Raw genomic sequence first — 20,049 nt, 5'->3', positions numbered from 1 at the left:
ACCTGAATTAAATTCGCCCATGCCTGTCCATTTGAGTTCGCTGATTCCCAAGATGTCGATGTTCAATCTTGCCATCTCATGTTTGACCACCTCCAGCTTACCTTGATTCATTGATCTGACATTCCAGGTTCCTAAACAATATTGTTCTTTACAGCATCGGATTTTCTTTTCACCACCAGACACATCCACAGCTGAGTGTCCTTTCGGGTTTGGCCCAGCCGCTTCACTCTTTCTGGCGCTACTTGGAAATACCCTCTGCTCTTCCCCAGTAGCATATTGGACACCTTCCGACCTGAGGGGCTCATCTTCCGGCGTCATATCTTTTAGCCTTGTGATACGTTCCATGGGGTTTTCTTGGCAAGAATACTGGAGTGGGTTGCCATTTCCTTCTCCAGTGGACCACATTTTGTCAGAACTCTCTGCCATGACCTGTCCGTCTTGGGTGGCCCTGCACGGCATAGCTTATGGCTTCACTGAGTTACGCAAGCCCCTTCGCCACAACAAGGCAGTGATCCATGAAGGGGAGCTTTCTTTGCCTCTGGGCTAAATCGTAGGCTTCCTACTCAATGATACCTGTATATATGAAAGAATTAGCTCTAACATTTCCCTAGTACCCCTTTGACAAACATTCACTGATGGTGGTAGAAGTTACATACAAGTATCTGTCAAAAGGTTTAACCCAGAATCACAAACCTGAGGGATCACCTCCTCCCATACCAACTTGCTCACTCCTAAGATCAGGAGATGCCCTTCTGCTAGTCCCACCTAGGGCGGACGCACAGTTGCTGGTGATGAGAGACAGGGCCTTCACAGTGGCTGCACCAATATCATAGAACACCTTGCCCCATGAAGTGTTGGTGCCCCCCTCTCTGGATGTCTTTTTCCACCGGATGAAGACATTTCTGTTCCACCAGGCTCTTGCCTGCTGACTGTTTTGTTTAAATGTTATTTTTTCTGTGGTCTCTGCCTCTGTATTTTATTGCCTTTGTATTTTTAATATTTAACATATGGTTTTATATTGTATTGTGCTTTATATTGTTGTGAACCTCCCTGAGCTGGGCCTGAGCACTAGAAGGGCAAGTTGTAAATTTCTATATAAATAAATTAAGCCGTGGCTTGCTCTCATTTTTTATTTTTTAGCACCTGGGGTAGTTGATCCCCTTTTAAAATTTTCTGTAGAAGACCTACCAGAAAACCAGAAGAAATGGACTGAGAACCAAAGGGCACAATCTAACAGGAAGTTCTCCTGAAAAAGCCCTGCTGAAATGAATAGGAGCTGCACACAATCTGTTCTGCATCTGCCGTTCATTTTGGTGGAGCAGGCTCAGAGGAACTCCGTGATGGATTGTGTCCCAAATTCATATGTATTTTACTATAATCCTTAATATATTGTAGTTCTTCACATCCTTATGTCATTGATCTATAGAAACCCTACAAACATCCCCTCTTATGGACAGAACCTGACCCAAGCTCACTATTACACCTAGGGGACCCCCCACTGGCTCTTCTTTTAGGCTGTCTTTGTTCTTCAAGTTTAAAAATGAAAACCCAGAAAGTTTGGAATGGGAAATGGGGCCTCGTTATTTCTGTCCTATGACTTGTTCCAAGGACCCCGTCATTCCCACACACGTGGCAGATTCCTTCTGAGCTCACCTTAAATATAATGTGGAGTGTGAACAACCACAGGACAGAGATTAATAATACAGGAGGTGGTATGTTTTGGGTGCCATCATCTTAAACTGGTTGACCCTATTGAAACAGGCAGAGTGGGTGCTTCCTCTGTGTCTGTGCTTGCTAACAAAGGCCAGGATTCATATCCTGAGACATCTTTATTGTTCCTTTCTGTTGGTACTCATTACAGACTCTTATTTCAAAAATTTGTAACATTTCTCTCTCTATCTCTGTTCCAGAATTCATCTAAAATTGCTCAGGCACCATCTCCATGGGGTGCTAGTGGAAAGTAAGTTCAGTACTCTATCATAATAGGCTAAGACAAGGGTGCAGAACCTCTTTCATCCCAAGGGCCAAATTCCATTTTGAAGAAGCTGTCAGATACCACATTCCAGTGGTGGGTGGAACTGAAGGCAAAGGGGGCAGGGCAAAAGGGATGGGACTAAAAAATACCAGCATATTTTAGCTTAAGGGCACAATCCTATGGAAATAGACTTCAGCCTCCGAAGTCAGAGGCTGCCAAGTATCCATTGCAGGGCGGCCTGAGCATGGAGGGGATCCTCACCTCGTCACCTTTCATTTTCACTAGAGGGAGATTTCACCCATCTAGCCACAGCACTTCTGAGTGGGAGGTAAGGAGGCTGGGGTGAGCCTAGGAAGCTGCATAACTCAGCTTTCCCTGGTTTCCTCCTGTCCCCACCTCCGGGACTGCCCCCTTTTCCCCATCTCTGTGTTCTGTATCCAAGCGAGGAGACACAGCTGGTGCAGAGAGAACCGAGGGGCGGAGAGTGCGGTTTCTGGGCTCTGACACTGTCTAGGGGGCATAGGATTGCTCTCTCCAGCACTTACTGCCAGTAACTATGCCCTTCAAAAGGGCATTTCAGCCTTTTAGAATGGGGAAAAAACTGTACAAAAGTCAGGAAAACACCAAATGGTAGGTGGCTGGGGAAAGGGGGTGGGGCCAGGGGAAGGGGTGGACCCATCTGGTGGACCCATCTGGTGGACCCAGGAGGGCTGGATTTGGCCCCTGGGTCTAGGGTTCTGCTCTTCTGGGCTCAGATTTAATTCAGCAATCCACTCTCAGCTGAAGTTTGAATCCCAGCCACTTAGGAGAATTGCTTCTTTGTTGTTTACTTTTAAAAACTTTTAATTTTATATCCTGTCCCCAAAAAGTACACCAACAGTTGCAGATGACTTTACTAAAATTAACAGGTTTTGTAAAAAGTTCCAATGAAAGTTTACACTGGAGCCCCCTTTTGTTTCTGAGGCACTACTGAGCTGGTATTTTTTTCATGATTGCTGGTCTGTGGGCACACTTTAATGAATATGGTGCCATATCTGATGCATTTATCACACAATCAAGTGTCACACACCAATGCATAGCATTGTAATTGTGGGACAAGTAGACGGAGTGTAAGAGTCCACGTGTGTTTTATCGTTTGTGTTTATAATGTGAGCACATGCCACAGTATAGTGCTGCAATTGCTGGGTAAGTGGGAGGTCACACTGGCCATTTCAAGTGCCTTTATTTTTAAGTCCTGTAAATCAGGAGTGGGCAATTTCAGGAGGTCCAGGGGGCATTTTCATCCCCTGGATGCAACTAAGACAACTAATAATTATATGTGTGTGTGTGGGGGGGGGAATAGCGTCCACAGCTGCTACAGAGCACTTTGGAGGCTTTGCCGCAGCTAGAGCTGCCATTTTTCTTTTTCATTTTTTGGGTCACCCTGACTTCACCAGGCTGGCAGGGGCCACATGTTGCCCACCCCTGCTGTAAATGCATGTGCACCTATGCAGCTGTGAAGGAATGCACATTTTAAAATGAAAAGGTTGTGTAGGTGTGCACTGAAGATTCCCCCCGCCCTCCTCCCAGCAAAAAAAGAAAATATGGATGACCAACCAGCCCTGTTGTCAAAGGAGAGGATATGGAGGAAAAGCATGAATTTCTTGCATCCAAATCCTTCCCCTTGCCCAGGGTCAAAGGTGAAGGTGGGCAGGAAATGTTGTAAAACTGGCTGCAAAACTTTAAAGACTCTACCACCAGCACAAGTTGGTGGCACACAATTAGTGCACATCTAAATCATCATCCCTCGGAAGCCACAATACATTTAAATAATGTCTGAAAATACCAGGTTATATAGAACAGTATGAGTGTTGAAGCTATCCATCAACCATTTCCACCTGGACAACAGAGTAAGCAGGCACATAGGTCATCTGATCACAGTCTCTCCCATTATGGTGATGCAAGCTTAGAAATAATAACTACATCAACACCTATAAATTAGCACATGCACATTTTATGCAAATCTGTGTCCTCCTTTCTGGAGGTGTTATTTCCTCTATTTTGGTGGTGCATAAGTGGCTGACCTCAAGAGAGCCTCCAGTCTATTCTGATTTTCAGAAGAAAGGCAGCTGTATGATGCATGCATTTTTTAACACCTGTGTGTCACATTTCTACTTTATATGTGTAAACTTTAAACACTTTAGGTGTACACCTAAAAGAGGATTGTGTTCAAAACCCTGATTTGCTATCACTTCACTGAATTCTCCAGAGATCATTAGTGGTCTCTTTCTGGTCCTTCTGAATTGTAGAGGACAATCTGCAAGGACTGTTTGGCTGCCTTGCTCTGAGTTCTCTGTGTTCAGAAACAACATAAATATAAATAACAAGTGTTGCACCCCTTAAAAAGAACAGGGGAAGAGCAATGAAATTTATTATAAAGCAGGACACAAGGTGGAGCTGTATCAAATGCTAAGCTGAATGAACCTTAAAACAAGTTATGTTTATTGGTATCATGTGCCTAGGTGGGATGTTTTTAATATTCTTTAATAAACTCTGGTTTCCAGGTATACAGGAACACCCTCTCCCATATCCCCCAGCCCATCACCTGTGAGTTCTGTAGGGTCCCAGGGAAGCACCGGAGCCCCTTCTCCCACCTCCATAATCAGCATTCCACAGCGAATTCATCAGATGGCAGCCAATCACGTTAGTATCACCAACAGCATCTTACACAGTTATGACTACTGGGAGATGGCTGACAATCTTGCCAAGGAAAACCAAGGTGTGTGATGATAAATGGTTCACTAAAACTGTAATATGCCATTTCGACGACTAGCTCTTTGGGGTCTTGAATCTAGATCCATGAACCACCTGGATCTACCACCTACTGCTTCTTACCCTTAATGCTCCTCCAGCACCTTTCTAACTAACCCTTGGATATGTAGAAAAAAGAAGAAAGCACGTGCAGCATACGTGCAGCACATTTTTCATTCAGCAATGCAGACTCGAGCATATCTGGGATTAGAGCAGAGGTGGGCCACAGGGTACACATGGTTCTTGGCCTTATTTTATGCAGTCCCCAGGATACGCATCCTGATATCTCCCATACCTTCCTATATCAGCCTCTGCTGCTACTGCTTCATGAAGAATGAGAGTCTGGCAGGTAGGCACATGTGTGAACTCGGAGGCCCAACTACAGAGCACAGCAGCCAGAGTGGTATAGCATCTTTCAGAAAGACAAGCTAACTCCTTTGAGCTTACACATGCACCTGTCTGGCTCTTGGGGCTTTTCTACATGAAGCATTTATCGTGCACTCACCGTTCTTTAGGTGATGTCATGACCTTCCAGTTTCACTTCTGTGTCTAATAAGCACTTTCGGCGAGTTTCTTTAGACCAGGAAAAATGTGGCATTTAATTGTAAAAGTGAAACAAAGCGCAAATTTCATTGTGTATTTGCGCTCTTCTGCTATACCGCAGTGCCATGTGGAAGTTTTGTAGTGGAAAAGCAGGAATGGGAGCACTCCTCCTGCAGTGCCCAAATCTCAATTACGTGATGAAATCAAAAGCAGATACAGCCGATTAACAGCGCTGTGTAGAAAAGCTCCTGGTCTCTGACTTGTTCTCCTTGCAGTAGTGTCAGCAGCTGGATTGCTGCAAGCCAGAGGCAGCTGATGGGTCAGTCACTGGCAGGGGTGAAGAGGCAAAAGTAGGGTGGCACAGGGGTGGGGGAGAGAGAGAAAAGAAAAGAGGTTAAGAGAGAAAAAGCAAGTGTGTGAGTGATGAGGGTGGGAGGGGTGTGTATATAGTGATTATGGTCTTAACTTTAGATCATCATCTTTCTCTCTCAAGATGCTTGAGAAGGAAAGGGACAGTGGGAGTGATACATTTAAAGAAAGAGAGAGGGTATGGGGAGGTAGCTCTTGCTCTGCCCACCACTGGAATGCAGCCTCTGAGAGATTACCGCCAATGAAATGCAGCCCTCTGTGGAAAAAAGATTTCCCATTCCTGGATTACACCCAGACTAGAGTACTGAAACACACTCTACATTGGGCTGCTTCAGTTTGTGCAGAATGTAGCTGCCCAGTTGCTTGAGGGGGCTAAGAGATCAGAGTATATGACACTGATTTTATACCAGCTATACTGGTTGCCAGTGCACTTTCTGGCTTTTTTTCAAAATGTTAGTGATCACCTTTCAAGCCCTGGACAGCTTGTGTTATTTGAAAGAGCAGCACACAGCTGGCATGTACAGAGTGGTTAACAAGCCACTGTGGTTTATTAACCACCCTACAATTATGCGAACCAGGTTCATGTGTAACTTTCAGCCAGGCTTGAGCCTCTGTGCAACTTCTCTTATAAAAATAACAACCTGCATCTGCCACCTTGCTGCATACTTGCAGCATATCAACTAACACTGTGCCAAATTTTTCTATCTGTTTATTTCCAACCATTAATTGGGGGGGAGGGGCGAAAAGAAATTGCACCCAAAAATTTGTGGGATGGGGTGAGAATTTTGGAGAAATATCTCAGAGTGCTTACCTTACTGTAAAGAGGTGGCCGAGGGGAGTAGGGGTGCTCTTTCTTTTAGCACCACCACCACCACCCCATTCTGTCTTTGCAGCCTCTCTAGCTGCTTCAGCTTCTTGGAAAGCCCCCTGTAGGTCTTAGCCAGGACTTCCTTCCTTGGGGCTTCCCTGTGCTCCTCTCTGCAGAGTGTCTGAATGCTGAGAGAGGCATTTTTGGTTTTGGTTTGTACTTAAAAGTCCTTTTAACAACAACAAGAAGAAAAATAATAAGACAAAGAACAATAACGCCTTGCTCAGCTTTCAGGCACTCAGCAGGCAGCTGCACTGGAAAGCCCCAAGGGAGGAAGTCCTGCTGAAGTCCTCTAGGGGGCTTTCAAAGAAGCTGAAGCAGCCGGAGAAGCTGCAAGGACAGAACGGGGGGAAATGGTAAAAGGAAGGGGGTGCACACACCCCTCTGCCACCTCCTTACAGTAAGATAAGCACTGAAGCCCTGTCCCCTGAGAAATTTCTCCGAAATTCTCAGCGATGCAATGAAAGAGGCAGAAGAATGGCTGCCTCTTTCTCAGGGTAGCAAAGAGGTTGTGAAAGGGCAGGTGGGGTTTCGGCGCAGCACTAATATCAACCCTGCTATGCCAGTCTTCATCTGATGCTGACCATACAGAAGTACCCATCAATTCCTAGTAGCTATATTCTGCTTTACATGTATGTGAATGTAAATGGGAAGAGTTCTATCTGGCCTTCAGCTAAAGTTCACGTTTATCTTTGGCCTTTGTTTTATTGAATTATTTGGATTTATGCTTTGTACACCACCCTAAAATCCAATATGATGGAAGGTCATTGGGTTGTATATAAATATTTTAAATAAATAAAGTTACTCATAATGTCCACGTCCTGCTGACTCTAGTGCAACAAATTAGTCATGACTAAGTCTATTCTCATTGCTTTAAATGGGGCTTAGTCATTCATACAACTAATTTTAGCTGACTCGGGGTCTTTATTTTTATCACGAACCCAGTAACTTCTTTTTGCACACAAGTCAATTACCTGTAAAATAAAAATAAAAGCTAAGGAAATAGCTCCTTTATTTTTAAATAAAAGTGTTCAGTGTAGGCATTAGAAGCCTTAATTAAACACTTTGATTATCAATTTGAACTCTGCCTACTTTCATAATGTATTATGTACATTAATTAGTACATCAGTAAAATGCCTGTTATGCAACGAATATGAAATGTAGATTTTTATGTTTTATTCCCTAGATTTCTTTAATGATCTGGATGCACTGATGGGACCTATCACCTTGCACAGCAGTATGGAGCACCTGGTTCAATACACACAACAAGGACTCCACTGGATAAGAAGTAGTACTCAGTTGTCATAATGACTGTACCATTCACCTGGACACTAGACTCTCCCACAGACAATTCAATTATTCTAGACACTGTGCTACAGAAATATATAACCGCAGCATTACTTCAAACAAATGTGAATATTTCTTTAACACTGAACAATTTTTTTTCAGATACAGAAATTGGTGTGTATGTATATGATACAATGTTTGTCTCTTCTGATGCATTATATTTTAAAAGTCTCCAAATATCACTTCTGTTACTGTAAAGAAAAAACTAGATGTGTTAGAACAAACTCTCTCACATAGGAACAAACACACCTATTCTACTTAGAAAGCTAAACCTGGACTTAATGGGTCAATTTAACCAAGTACAATAAAACGTAGTACATCTAATTCACAAAAGCATTTTCTACTCTACTCCAAGTACATTCATAAATATCTGTTTCTCTTTTCTGAAGAGATGGTTTCCTGAACTAGACCAAGTGCTGTTTCACTGGCAGATTCTCTGTATAAATTCTTAAAACATATTTTGTGCTTTACATTTTACCAGGGATGGCCAACTTATCTTTTCTTGGGGGCCATTCTATTTTCCAGGCAATAGCCTGGAGGCCAATTTGCATGTAAACTGACACCCCTCCCTCCCACCATCCTCATAAATGGCCAGGCTCCATTAAAAAAATATTGGTAGCATGTAGCAGCAAGGGCTTCTTCCCAGTTATGTTGCTCAGGCATAATATTCTATACAAATATGCATACTTACATATCGCGTACATGTTACGTACAAAACCAGAAAAAATGATACAGCACTAAAGTGTAAAACATGTCTGTTAGCTCCTGGAAACATTTTTGTTTTCCTTATGAGTGAAGCTGTGAGCAAACCTTTTACCATACCTTGGTTAAAATTTTGTAGAGCCATCTGTGGCCTGACTGGCCTGTAAGCTGCCGGCTTGCCATACTTATAGCTAACACAGTATGGAACAATACTCAGACAGAAAGATTGCTATGTTTTGTGGTTCTAAAAAAACAAGATGACATTGTCTGACAGTGTGTGATCAACATTCAAAATATACCTCAGCAGCTGCAGGGTGTGCAATAGCAGGCGGTGTTCTTCTGAGTAGATATGCATGGGATTGCACTGTAAGCAAACTATTTTTTTTTAAAGGTGGAGTAATAATATAGAATGGAGTGGAATTGGAAAAAGTGTTTGTTTTTATCCAAAACCATTTCAAGACAAATTGCGGTTGATTTGCCCCCCAAAAATAATTCTACAAGATAAGTGCAGGTGCATATAGTCCAGGGGTGGGGAACTGGCCCTTCAAAGTTCTGAAGATGGCTGTTCTCCCTTCCCCGGGCCCCATCCCTTTTCCCCCAGCCATTGATCATTTGGTGGTTTCTCAGCTTTTGTGCATTTCCCCCCCATTCTAAAAGGTTGAAATGCCTCTCCTAATATGCTGGTAATTTTGGCCCCGCCCCTTTTGCCTCTGACCTCACCACCACTGCAATGTGGCCCTGAGAGCTTCTCCAAAATTGAATTCAGCCCTCAGGCTGAAAGAGGTTCCCTACCTCTGATGAAGGCATGCACATGTTTTAAGATACATTTTAGCGAAGTAGCTTATTTATCATTTTTTTCCAAATTATATCCAGCAATGACATTCAATTCTATTAATCTGGAAAGCTGGGTTTGCTATTTTCTGTACTAAAATATCCTGATGTTTTCCTCTTCTATAACAGTGCTTTTATGATTGTCTTCAGTGCCTGCTTACTAGGGAAACTGATCCAGCAATAATTAAATTCCGTTTAAGTCAGAGAAGGTTACTTCAACTGACTTGTGTATCTGATAAATTATTATTAATTTTAAAAACGACAAGAGTGAAGAGACTTGTGGCACCTTAAATATTAAAACATTCATTATGACACAAACCTTTGTGGGCCACAGCCTATTTGGTCAGATGAATGAAGCGGTCACTTAAACTGATTGCGAGGGGCGGGTTATATACACGCATGTGCAGGTGCACACATATGTGTGTACACAGCCTGAATACAGAGAGGAGAATGTTTCCCTCCAAAGATCAAAACATGTCACTAGCCCAGGAACACTGGTGGGCAAGTGAAGGAAGGGTTTAAAGTCATGGAAGCATCAGATCTGTGACTGACACTTAATTACAGCATATTGATTATTGTTTCCCTGCTCTCCGCTTATGACAATTTGGCATAAATCAAAGTAGACTTTGATTTGAATTACCTTCGTATCTCAGCTACTTAAATGCTGTTATGAAACTGCAAACATCTGGCAAATAAGCACTTGCTAAATTCCCCTTTATTGGTCCTAGACTGATATTTAAGTTTTTTTTACAAAAAATTATGAATGCTATTTGGCATTCATTAAACAAAATATAATCTTCCCTTTGTATGTTGTTCACTTTATCATACAATTCATGTGCTTGTGTCCTGTACTGTCAATCTGTGGCTAGCATAGGGTCACCAGTACTCCAGCACAGAGAGATCCTGGCTGCAAGGGCTTTTCCCTTTAACAGGGCAGGGTACAGGACTGCAAACACAAAGCCATGAATGCATGGAGCTTCTCCCTCCATGGAAGTGAATGAGGAAACTCGCATGAATCGGGAGTGCTGAGTCCACATTCCCATTCACATGGAACTCCTGATTAGAGTACTAGCATCATATTTTTCTTAGTTATGATGACCTTCCCTAAAATCCATCTGCAGGAATGCAATACATTCCTAGACGTTCTGAAAGATTTTAAGGGTCTTTCGTTTGCTTATCAGCATACAACTATATCCACTTATGTGCTTATTAGGACACTACACTTACCTTACATGGGATCGCATTCTTAGTGTAAGAATACAAACATGTGCTCTGTAGATATTTTATAATTATAATGGAGCCTGAGGGGGGAAAATAACTGCTTCCACATTGTCTCAAAGAACAGCATTCTATGTTCATATCATTTCTGAGCATTGTAATTGTAGTGAAGACAATTATTTCTTCCATTGGCATAGTCCCATCAATGCTAGTGGACTATTGACAATGAGATGACACCAATGTAAATTATCAATGAGTTTCTTTCTAATGTGTAATTCTAATTCACTTTTAAATATTTCGCCTGTGAAACTGCATTAGCATTTAGATGTAAATTTCCACTAATTATACAGACTATTAACCCTGATTATTAAAAAAAAAAAATCCAGGTTCTTTCCCCATGGACAAGCATTTGGATCTGACTAGTTTGCACTTGGTGCATTTATCCATGAGACTGCAGTTCGCATAAGGCTTAATGTTCATGCAATACAATGACCCTTTTTACTGCCATTTTTAATCAAAATAAAACTGGAGTTTGGAAACTAAGTTGGGTTAAACATGTCTCCCACTGCTAGGTAGCAATTCTGACACATGCATGTTTAGTCAGAAGTATTACTGTGTTCAATGGAGCTTACTCCTTAGTAAGTGTGTTTAGGATTGCAACCTAGGAGCAATCCTATCAGGATAGGCGTCCGCCTCCAAACTTGGAGATGACTGCCTATCCAAAGTATGGTGGGAGGCGCATGGAGGGGATCCGTGGCTAGACTCAGATTTTGCCTGTCTAGCCACTAGACATCGGAGTGTGGGGTGGGGAGCCTGGACGGCGTATAGGAAACATTGTACCAGCACTTCTGCACTCCCCGTCCCCAGGAATGCCTGCTTTTGCCTCGCTCCATGCTGCTCTTACAAGCATGGAGCCCAGGGATGATCTATGCCACCTACAAGGCGGTGGCGGGGAGGCAGTACTCCGGGAACCGACCTTGGAGTGCAGCGTCTGAGGTCGGTTCCCGGAAACCGACCACTCCTATGGCTGTCTAGCCACTGTCTAGCAGCCATAGGATTGCACCCTAAGTGATTCATAGTAGCAAACAATCACATCTGAACTTTTAGTTGTTTTACAAGGTTATATTTTAAAAGAAAGTGTTGTCAAATCACTACCTTTTAATCTCCAAAAATTTCTGATATGGCATTGCTCTATATCATAATATAAGGCAATGCTATGTTTTATTTCTGTTGTTCTTAATGTAGAGAGGATTTCCCTCCCACCCCAACCAAAACTATTACAAAAAGTTGTCTTTGTCAAACACCCACAGTCTACATTCTTATATCGGATGCTTACACTGTGGTGACCATTTAGTTTATGGTCAGTCACAATGGTGCACATGTAACCATATAGGAAGCTGGCCACATGTGGCATCATGTGATGAGGACAGTTTTGCTAAGTACTTGTTACCAACTAAAAATCTGGAGAAGATGGATGCCACAGACAATTGGCTTTCTGTATTTTTAGTTGCAAAAAGCAAAAACAGGACATCATATCCAATGTAACGTTAGTGGAAGAAGTGAGAGAGGGGGCATTGTTCCACTAGTGACTGCATGTTCCAGTAGCAGTTGCAAGCATAACGACTAGTGCACCTAACAGAAGCAAACACCTAGCATAATGAAGTCACAATGAGTTGTAAAGGCACTTGCGCAAGCAAACTCAAAGTATTGGATTTGACACTTGCACAAGGCTGAAAATGGGATTTCCTCAAGCATTAGGAGCTTTGTACTAGTGGAATGGCACACTGGATACAACCTAGGATAAATCAGCATTTGTAGCAGCTCAGTGTCTGTCTGTCACAGCTTTGGAGCTATATAATAAGCATGCTTGCAAAAGGTAAGTTGCAAATGACTAGCTGCACATATCTAGTGGTGACGTGTCTGTTGTGGACACAGTAGCTCCTGCAGGTACAAGTACTCAATGACAGTTTACAGTGCAAATGTATTAAATATTAAGTTAAACATGAAAACCTGAGAAGGGAAGAAACAAGGAACAGTATCAAAAGGCATTAGCTCAATTCAACTATATTTTCAGTCTTAAGACAAACAATAGGAGAAATCAGCAACCATTTCCCATCCAGTTAGTTAATGTTTGTCTCAACAAATATGCAAGCACTGATACACACACAGCCAACTGAGCATTTTATTGTTCTTTGGAAAACATGTTTCCACCTGCCTGTGCTGAGCCAGTCATGTGTGGCCACTGCCTCATGCACAGGATTCACCTTGTGGAATACAGTGGCCATTGGTAAAAAAAAAAACAAAACCAGCCAACCATATTTGTGGTAACACACCAGTATCCAATTCCTCTGTGTTGTGAATGATGTGGATGAACAGCAGACCATGGGCAGCTTGCAGGGAGGTGTTTTTTAATGTCTGTTTTAATATTATTGCTATATTTATTTTGTGCCTTTGTAAATCACTTTGAGTATATATCTTTTATTAAAAAGCAGCAAAATGTAATAAATAATAACACATGCAAGCTTTTCAAGTTGTGTTCCAAGTATCTACTGCATGCCTAGCAGTTGTGTGAAATGGTCATAAATTAAGGTGTTTGTCTTGACCTAGGACAGGTTGACACAAGGTATTTTGCTTTACTCACAAGAATCCCACCTATCCTTGGGCCAGTGCTTGCATGTATAAATGCAACATGGACCTAATTACAGATATGGCTGGCAACAAGTCCCATGTTCACAACACCACTTTTTCCAGAGGCCACAATCACAGAAATTGTAGCTAACTGTATCTTTGATAGCCCCCCTGATATGTTAGCATTATTCAACTGAATGCACACCTAGGGACAATGAAAACTGCTTGCATGTAGCAGAGGACATCGGTCATGAATCTGCCCCATATTATATCTGTCCATTTTTATGTGTGTCTATAATTAATGTTGTATGCTGCCAAGCCAAAGGTAAGAATTTCCAATATCTCAAATACTTTTAGCAACTTCCTGTTCAAGCTTGGTATTATCATGTTATGATCTGTTTCCATTTCTATCTCTCTTACTATTAGAAATCAGTTATTTCTCAGTTATAGCTTGTTCTTTTAGTGCCAGCATTGTTATGAAAAACAGAAAAAGCAATAGGGTGTTGGACTTCCCATAAGTCTTTGCACCTCTCTGCTAGCATCTATACAACCTACATACAGTCCTTCTGAATATGTCATTATAATGGCATATTTCTATTGTTTACATTAACTGAGTAACTTAATAAACTGAAGTATCCTGTACAGAAATTTATGCTGTAAAATATGTGCATGTATATATTGATTGATATATATATGTCTATGTATATATAATTGTAGTATTGGTTTAAAGTTCTTAATTTATTGGGTCAGTTGGCATTTTCCTCCCAAGTTCCAAAGGTGCTTCAGAAAGTAACAACAGTATTTGATATGTGGCATGGGCAGCTATTTGGCACTTACTTTACAAAAAACCTTTGTAGTTGTGAAGATTTTCCTTATACATGAGATTAATTTGAGGCCTGTGGCTACTAAATTTTGATCACTTGTGGAGAATTAACACCAGGGGTGGGCAACTTGTGGCCTACCACTCCCATTAGCCCTAACCAGCTTACCTGATGGTAATGCATGATGGGAATTATAGGCCAAAGGGTCTGGAGGGCCACAATTTGTCCACCCCAATTTACACCATAACTATTTTGAATGTTTAAGTAGGACTAGCAATGTCAGTGTCCGTTTAAATATATAGCTAATTATGAGGGAAGTAATAATTATTGTCATAGCATATCCTCAAAAGCATACATTATATGTGATAAGAACAAACAGCAAGTGCTTTTCCATTTTGCCTCTTTGAGACCCAAAACAGATAGCCATTAATACTAAACCAATTTTCAACAGTTCCCTTCTCATTACTTTCCTAAGCAATATAGCTGGAGCTGAAATGATGTCTCTCCAATGAAGTCAGTGACTGCTTTTTATTGATTAGAATGGATACGGGGGGGGGGGTGTATCTTAAGGGGTCAATTCACATCAACTCAGCATCAGTGATCGGGATGGGTGGGCAGCTACCAAGGACCCAGAAGTTCAGAAGGTCCCTTCCCTGGCCCTGCTACAGCTGCCACCATCCTCCTGCTTGCCCTCCCAACTGGCCCAAAGGAAGCACCATGGCCAAGCCTGCAGGCCTTGTGGTACACCATTCAAAAAGAAATATATATTTTTACTTACCTTTTTAGTGGCAGCAATCTGAACCAATCGGATGCTACTTTTGTGGGGGACATGGCCAATGAGAGCACATGGCGGCTTTTATATCACTCCTGTACACTCATTGGCCAAATCCACCCCCAAAGGCAGTGTCTAATTGGTTCAGATCACTGCCACTCAAAGGGTGTTTTGTTTAGTGTTTTTACTTTAAAAAATGTGCACTTGGGGCCTGAAGGCTCAACGGGCTGGCCACTACAGTACTTTGCCAATGAAGCTGCTACCACTGCTGCTGCCACAGCAGCACCCACCACTGCACCTCCCCACCCCAGGTTTTAAAAAAAACAGAGTGGACGGCGGGCAGGCTGAACGAGGGCTTTTGATGAGTGAGCAAACAGGTGGCTTTGGCCTGCTGGCCAGCACACACACAACGGGGGGCGGGGGTGTCTTTGGCAAGCAGGGGATGGGTAGGGGGCTTCAGTGGCAAGAGGAGCAGTGGGGGCAGGGGCCCATCAACAGCAGTATGCCGACAAAACAGTGGAGTCTGGTGCCGGCCCTGATTTACGTGCTACTTGTACTAGTGTATATTCACTTTGTTAGAACTACATTGGTGTGGGTGGTTTGTTATTTCCTGAGAGTTTTCTCTCAGCCAAGTATGTAACTGGTGGAGTGAATAGCTTGATTATGGACTGTTTGAACTTGGGTGGTCTCCCCAGTTTTGTAATGGGAATTGTAGGATGTGCACACAGTGTCATTCTGCTCCCTGAAAAGTATCGAAGTCATTTACAGTGCTCAGCAGTTACATTTATTCAATGTTATGTTTGCAAAATACAGTATTCAACCGACTGGATCCATTTCAGGATAAAGAAAACGATGTGAGAGGTTTGTTTATTTATAGCTCTGTTACATGGCTAATTCATGTGTATTAAAGTGATGAAATTATTAACAAATTGTTTTGCTGTTTGGAGATTATGCTGTTTCTATCATTCATACAAAACTCATGTAGCACAGTTGCTGGAATGGTGAAAATCCCTACTGTAATGTAACAGAATGAGCCTTAAGGATTTGTTTAAAAAAAGCACTTTTATATTAAAAAGTTAATATTAATTCATCAATAAGATTACTTTTTTAATGTGAAAATAAACCATGAACTCAACATCCTTAACATCTCAGTTTTGTATTATGTGTCTTCTTGAAAGCATATTTTGAAATGCACAAAGTCTTGTCTTGGATTGTTCTTGTTACAAATCCAGAGGATTAAGGGCACAGTCCTATGGCTGCTAGTCAGCAGCTAGACGGCCATAGGATACATCGGTGTCCAGGAACCAACCTCAGAGCCCACACTCCGAGGTCAGTTCCCTGAGAACTGACTCCCCCTACCCCCATGCTGCCTCGCAGGCAGAGCGGAACGGCTCTGTGCTCGGAAGAGGAGTGCGGAGTGGTGAAAATGGGGCGCTCCTGGGAGTGTTCCAGGGCAGGGAAGGCGGAAATGCCAGTATGACACATCCAAGGGGGTGTCCGGCAGCCACTTCCCCCGCTCCGCTGTTTTCTTCTGCTCTCAAGAATTAGTTTGATGAGAACATACAATGGCAGAAAGAAAATGCCAATAAAACAGGGGGTGGGGGTAGAAAAGTGAACAATAATATTCATATAGCATTTTCTGAGTCCTCACGATGTTTCCTATTCATTATCTCAATTTAAAGCTAGACTTGTACTATTAAACCCATACATATGCATGTACCCATGTGCTAAGACTTTCGTGCTTAAGTCTAGGACTCTGTCAGTTCTGCAGTTCTTTGCGAGGGCAGCAAAAATATTGGATTAGCTATTGGTCATGGAGTTCCTGCAGATCTCAACTTTAGACTACTTTAAAAGCAAGTTTATAGCTTGTAAGTCTATGAAGAAATTGTGTCATAGCAATACCTGGTGAAATTTCTAAGGCTGGAGAGGTGGCTAAATAGGTTTTGTTGTTGTTGTTGAAAGGTTGGTGGTTGATTGTCCTGTATATTTCTTAGTTGTCACCATAACTATCAGAATTCATTATACAGCATAAGCCACAGAGTGCTGAACTTTACAAACCCTACATGGGGCTTTTACTCTGGTTCTACTCCACCCCCAAATCGATAGTGTCCGATGACGTACGCTGCTCTCCATAGCTAGCCCAGCATTTCTTGCCCTAAAGCTGGGTGTTTTTCAAAATCATTTTATGTTGGATTTTCCTGTCACAGCAGCTTCAGTGCCGTTCAGGAATCTGCGCGACCTCAGCTGGCTTGGACACGGGCTGGTGGAAGCGGTGTAATTGGCAGAAGGGAAAGTAGCCTGAGGTGCGGGCATGGGGAGAGCAGAGGGGTAAACATATCTATCCAGAAGTAACTCATTGCTTTTAGCTCCACTTTGCCAGCCCTGCTGTTGTGAAACTTTGCAGCTACGAAGGAGCACAGCTGAGAAACAGTGGATGCCTGTTGATTCGAAGCTGCGCAGCTAAGAAAGAGTGATTGCCAGGGCAGATGATTTTCATGATCATGTACTCAGAAGCATTTCATTGAGCCCATGTTTGCGGGGCAGGGAAGCCTATTGATTGGGCACTTAATATACATCAAAGACAACGCGCTAGTCGCTGTCCCTCCTCGACGGCTCCACGCTCTCTGCTCTTAGTGCCTCTTGCATTCCTGCTCATTCTGCTCAGTCTCCAGGTGGTGGTGGCTGCCTGCTTGCCTGCCCGCCTCATAAACGTATGTGTGTGGGGGGGTACGTGGGGTTTGTCATGAACGGCTACTTGTAAGCAGGTTCTTCATTGCACTTTGTTGAACACACAGGGGAGGGGGAGCAAGCCTCTGCTCATTGGCTGCCCTGCACCTACACAATTGCTGACGTTCATTTCTACTTGTGACGGGACTTGTCCACCACACCCCAACTAATGCAGCTTCAGTTCCAGCATACACCACAAAAGTGGAGGAATACAGCACTGCATGTACCATGTAAAGAGCTATTTCGATTCTGTGAAAATGCAGATTTTGCCCAGATCACTTCACAAAGCGTTTCTGTTTAGATTGGTCCTTGGTCTGACACAGTATAGGCAGTTATGTCTGCAGTATACTTTATTCTGGGAACTTTGTAACAAATAATAATACTTAGGATTAATGTAGCACTCTTGTAGCATAAGTAGGCCAATATTTGCATCCCCATATCACAAATATGTCTGAGAGAGAATGAGTTCCCTACAGCCTCACAGGTTTCACATTAAAGATTTTTACATTCATACTGGCTACTGTGTGTGAGTGCGCGTGTGTGTGTGCATAAAGGGGGAGAAAGAGAGAAAGGTATATAAAATCAGAGAGTTTTTAAAGCATCAAAGAGCACATTGGATATTGATGGATGTGGTTAATCATTAAAAAGAATTATTATAGTGATTAATATAACAGAAATATTAAAGCAAAACACTTTGGCTTCCCCCTTCTTCAGCTGCTCTGATGTGAATCAAAGGGCTTCATCACAGAGAGCTTTTGTCCTGCGATTGAGATTGCTCCTTCACGGAAGTTTGTGGGCTCTTTACATGATGCCGTGACCCTGCCATGACCCTCCTGCACTAAATGCCCTATGTTCCATTTTTAAATAGATTGCAGATAATGAGCTATCAAATTACCCCGATGTGTTCCACTTCAGTTTCCTCCATGAAAAGAGTTAAAGCAGCAAGAAGAGGAGCGAGATCAATGCAAGATAATGGAAGCTCAGATACAAGGAGAAGGGGAGGGGGGGAAAGAAGCATGTGTGAAGGGAGTCAGTGGTGATCGTGTATTAACAGAAGCAGAAAGCCGCATTTTAAATGCAGGATTTAGGCTGGTGTAGAAATGCCCACTGAGTCCTTGCCCCAGTACCCTTTTGATTCACATCAGAGCAGCTGAAGATGGTGGAAGCTGAAATGCTTTAAGACTTTAATATTTCTGTTAAGTTAGTCATATAGACCCTGGGCTGGATAGGCCTGATCTTGTCTGATCTCAGAAGCTAAGCAGGGTCAGCCCTGGTTAGTACTTGGATGGGATTCTGCCTGGGAATCAGGCTTCTTGCATTGAGCAGGGGGTTGGACTCGATGGTCTTGTAGGCCCCTTCTAACCCTATGATTCTATGACTTCTATATAGTCTGTGTAATAAATATATAGCTACATATAAACCAAATGACAATTTCCTATATTCCTACACTCTCTTTATTCCATATGTTCTTAATTATAGTTGGTAGCGATCCAAATGTTTATTGTCTTATCTTTATTTTCATTCAATATTGCTCCCTTTTTTTCTGCTTTTCTTTCCACTGGATTTTCCTCACCTTCACTTTAATCGGTTCTCTGACAATCGATCCATGGTACTAAGAGACATGTACAGTCAGGGCCAGAAATATTGGAACAAGGATAACTGTTTTGGCAGTTGGCCTCTGTACACAACATTGAAGTTGAAAGGAAACACACCCAGATGGGAGTGAAGTCAGGACTTTCAGCTGTAATTCAAGGGGTTTGACAAAAGTGGGGCACTAACCATTCAGGAAGGACAGCCAGTGGCATACACACACCCCCATCGTTGGTGGCTCATAAGTAATGAAACAAACCAACATCATTTCAAACTTCAGGATAGCCCTTAATACCTGGATGAAAATCCTTCGTAGTCAATGACCGCCTGAAGTCTGGAACCCATGGACATGACCAAATGCTGAGTTTCCTCCCTCGAGATGCTTTGCCTGGCCTTTACTGCAGTTGCCTTCAGCTGCTGCTTGTTTGTGGGTCTTCCTGCCTTCAGTCTTGTCTTCAGTAAGTGAAAAGCATGCTCTGTTGGGTTGAGATCAGGGGACTGACTTGGCCATTGAAGAACATCCCACTTCTTTGCCTTCAGAAACTCTGGGGTAGCTTTTGCTGTATGTTTTGGGTCATTAGCCACCTGCAATATGAAGCGGCGTCCTATCAGTTTGGCAGCATTCAGCTGAATCCGAGCAGAAAGTATAGCACTATACACTTCAGAATTCATCCTGCTGCTGCTGCTTTTATCAGCAGTCAGGTCATCAATAAACCCGGTTCCACTGGCAGCCATACATGCCCATGCCATAACACTGCCTCCACCATGTTTGACAGATGATGTGGTATGCTTTGGATCATGAGCTGTTCCTTTCCTTCTCCATACTTTTCTCTTCCCATCATTCTGGTACAAGGTAATCTTGGTTTCA

At 42.7% G+C, this 20,049-nt stretch overlaps 1 protein-coding gene across 2 annotated transcripts in view; it reads left to right on the top strand.

The window, feature by feature from the left end:
• AFF3 (ALF transcription elongation factor 3) overlaps positions 1–8,215 on the top strand; it is a 354,490-nt gene extending 346,275 nt beyond the window's left edge. For both annotated transcript variants that reach the window (XM_084844410.1, XM_084844411.1), the window contains exons 19-21: positions 1,911–1,960; positions 4,519–4,733; positions 7,732–8,215. In XM_084844410.1, coding sequence (XP_084700536.1) covers positions 1,911–1,960; positions 4,519–4,733; positions 7,732–7,853 — 387 coding nt within the window. In that variant the 3' untranslated portion in view covers positions 7,854–8,215. The remainder of the gene's footprint in view (positions 1–1,910; positions 1,961–4,518; positions 4,734–7,731) is intronic.
• The last annotated feature ends 11,834 nt before the right edge of the window (positions 8,216–20,049 follow it).

The sequence above is a fragment of the Heloderma suspectum genome, chromosome 3 (assembly GCF_057233095.1).
Source record: "Heloderma suspectum isolate Gila_16-S chromosome 3, 16-S_ref, whole genome shotgun sequence".
In the NCBI taxonomy this organism is placed as follows: domain Eukaryota; kingdom Metazoa; phylum Chordata; class Lepidosauria; order Squamata; family Helodermatidae; genus Heloderma; species Heloderma suspectum.
This window is presented reverse-complemented; position numbering and strand designations above follow the sequence as displayed.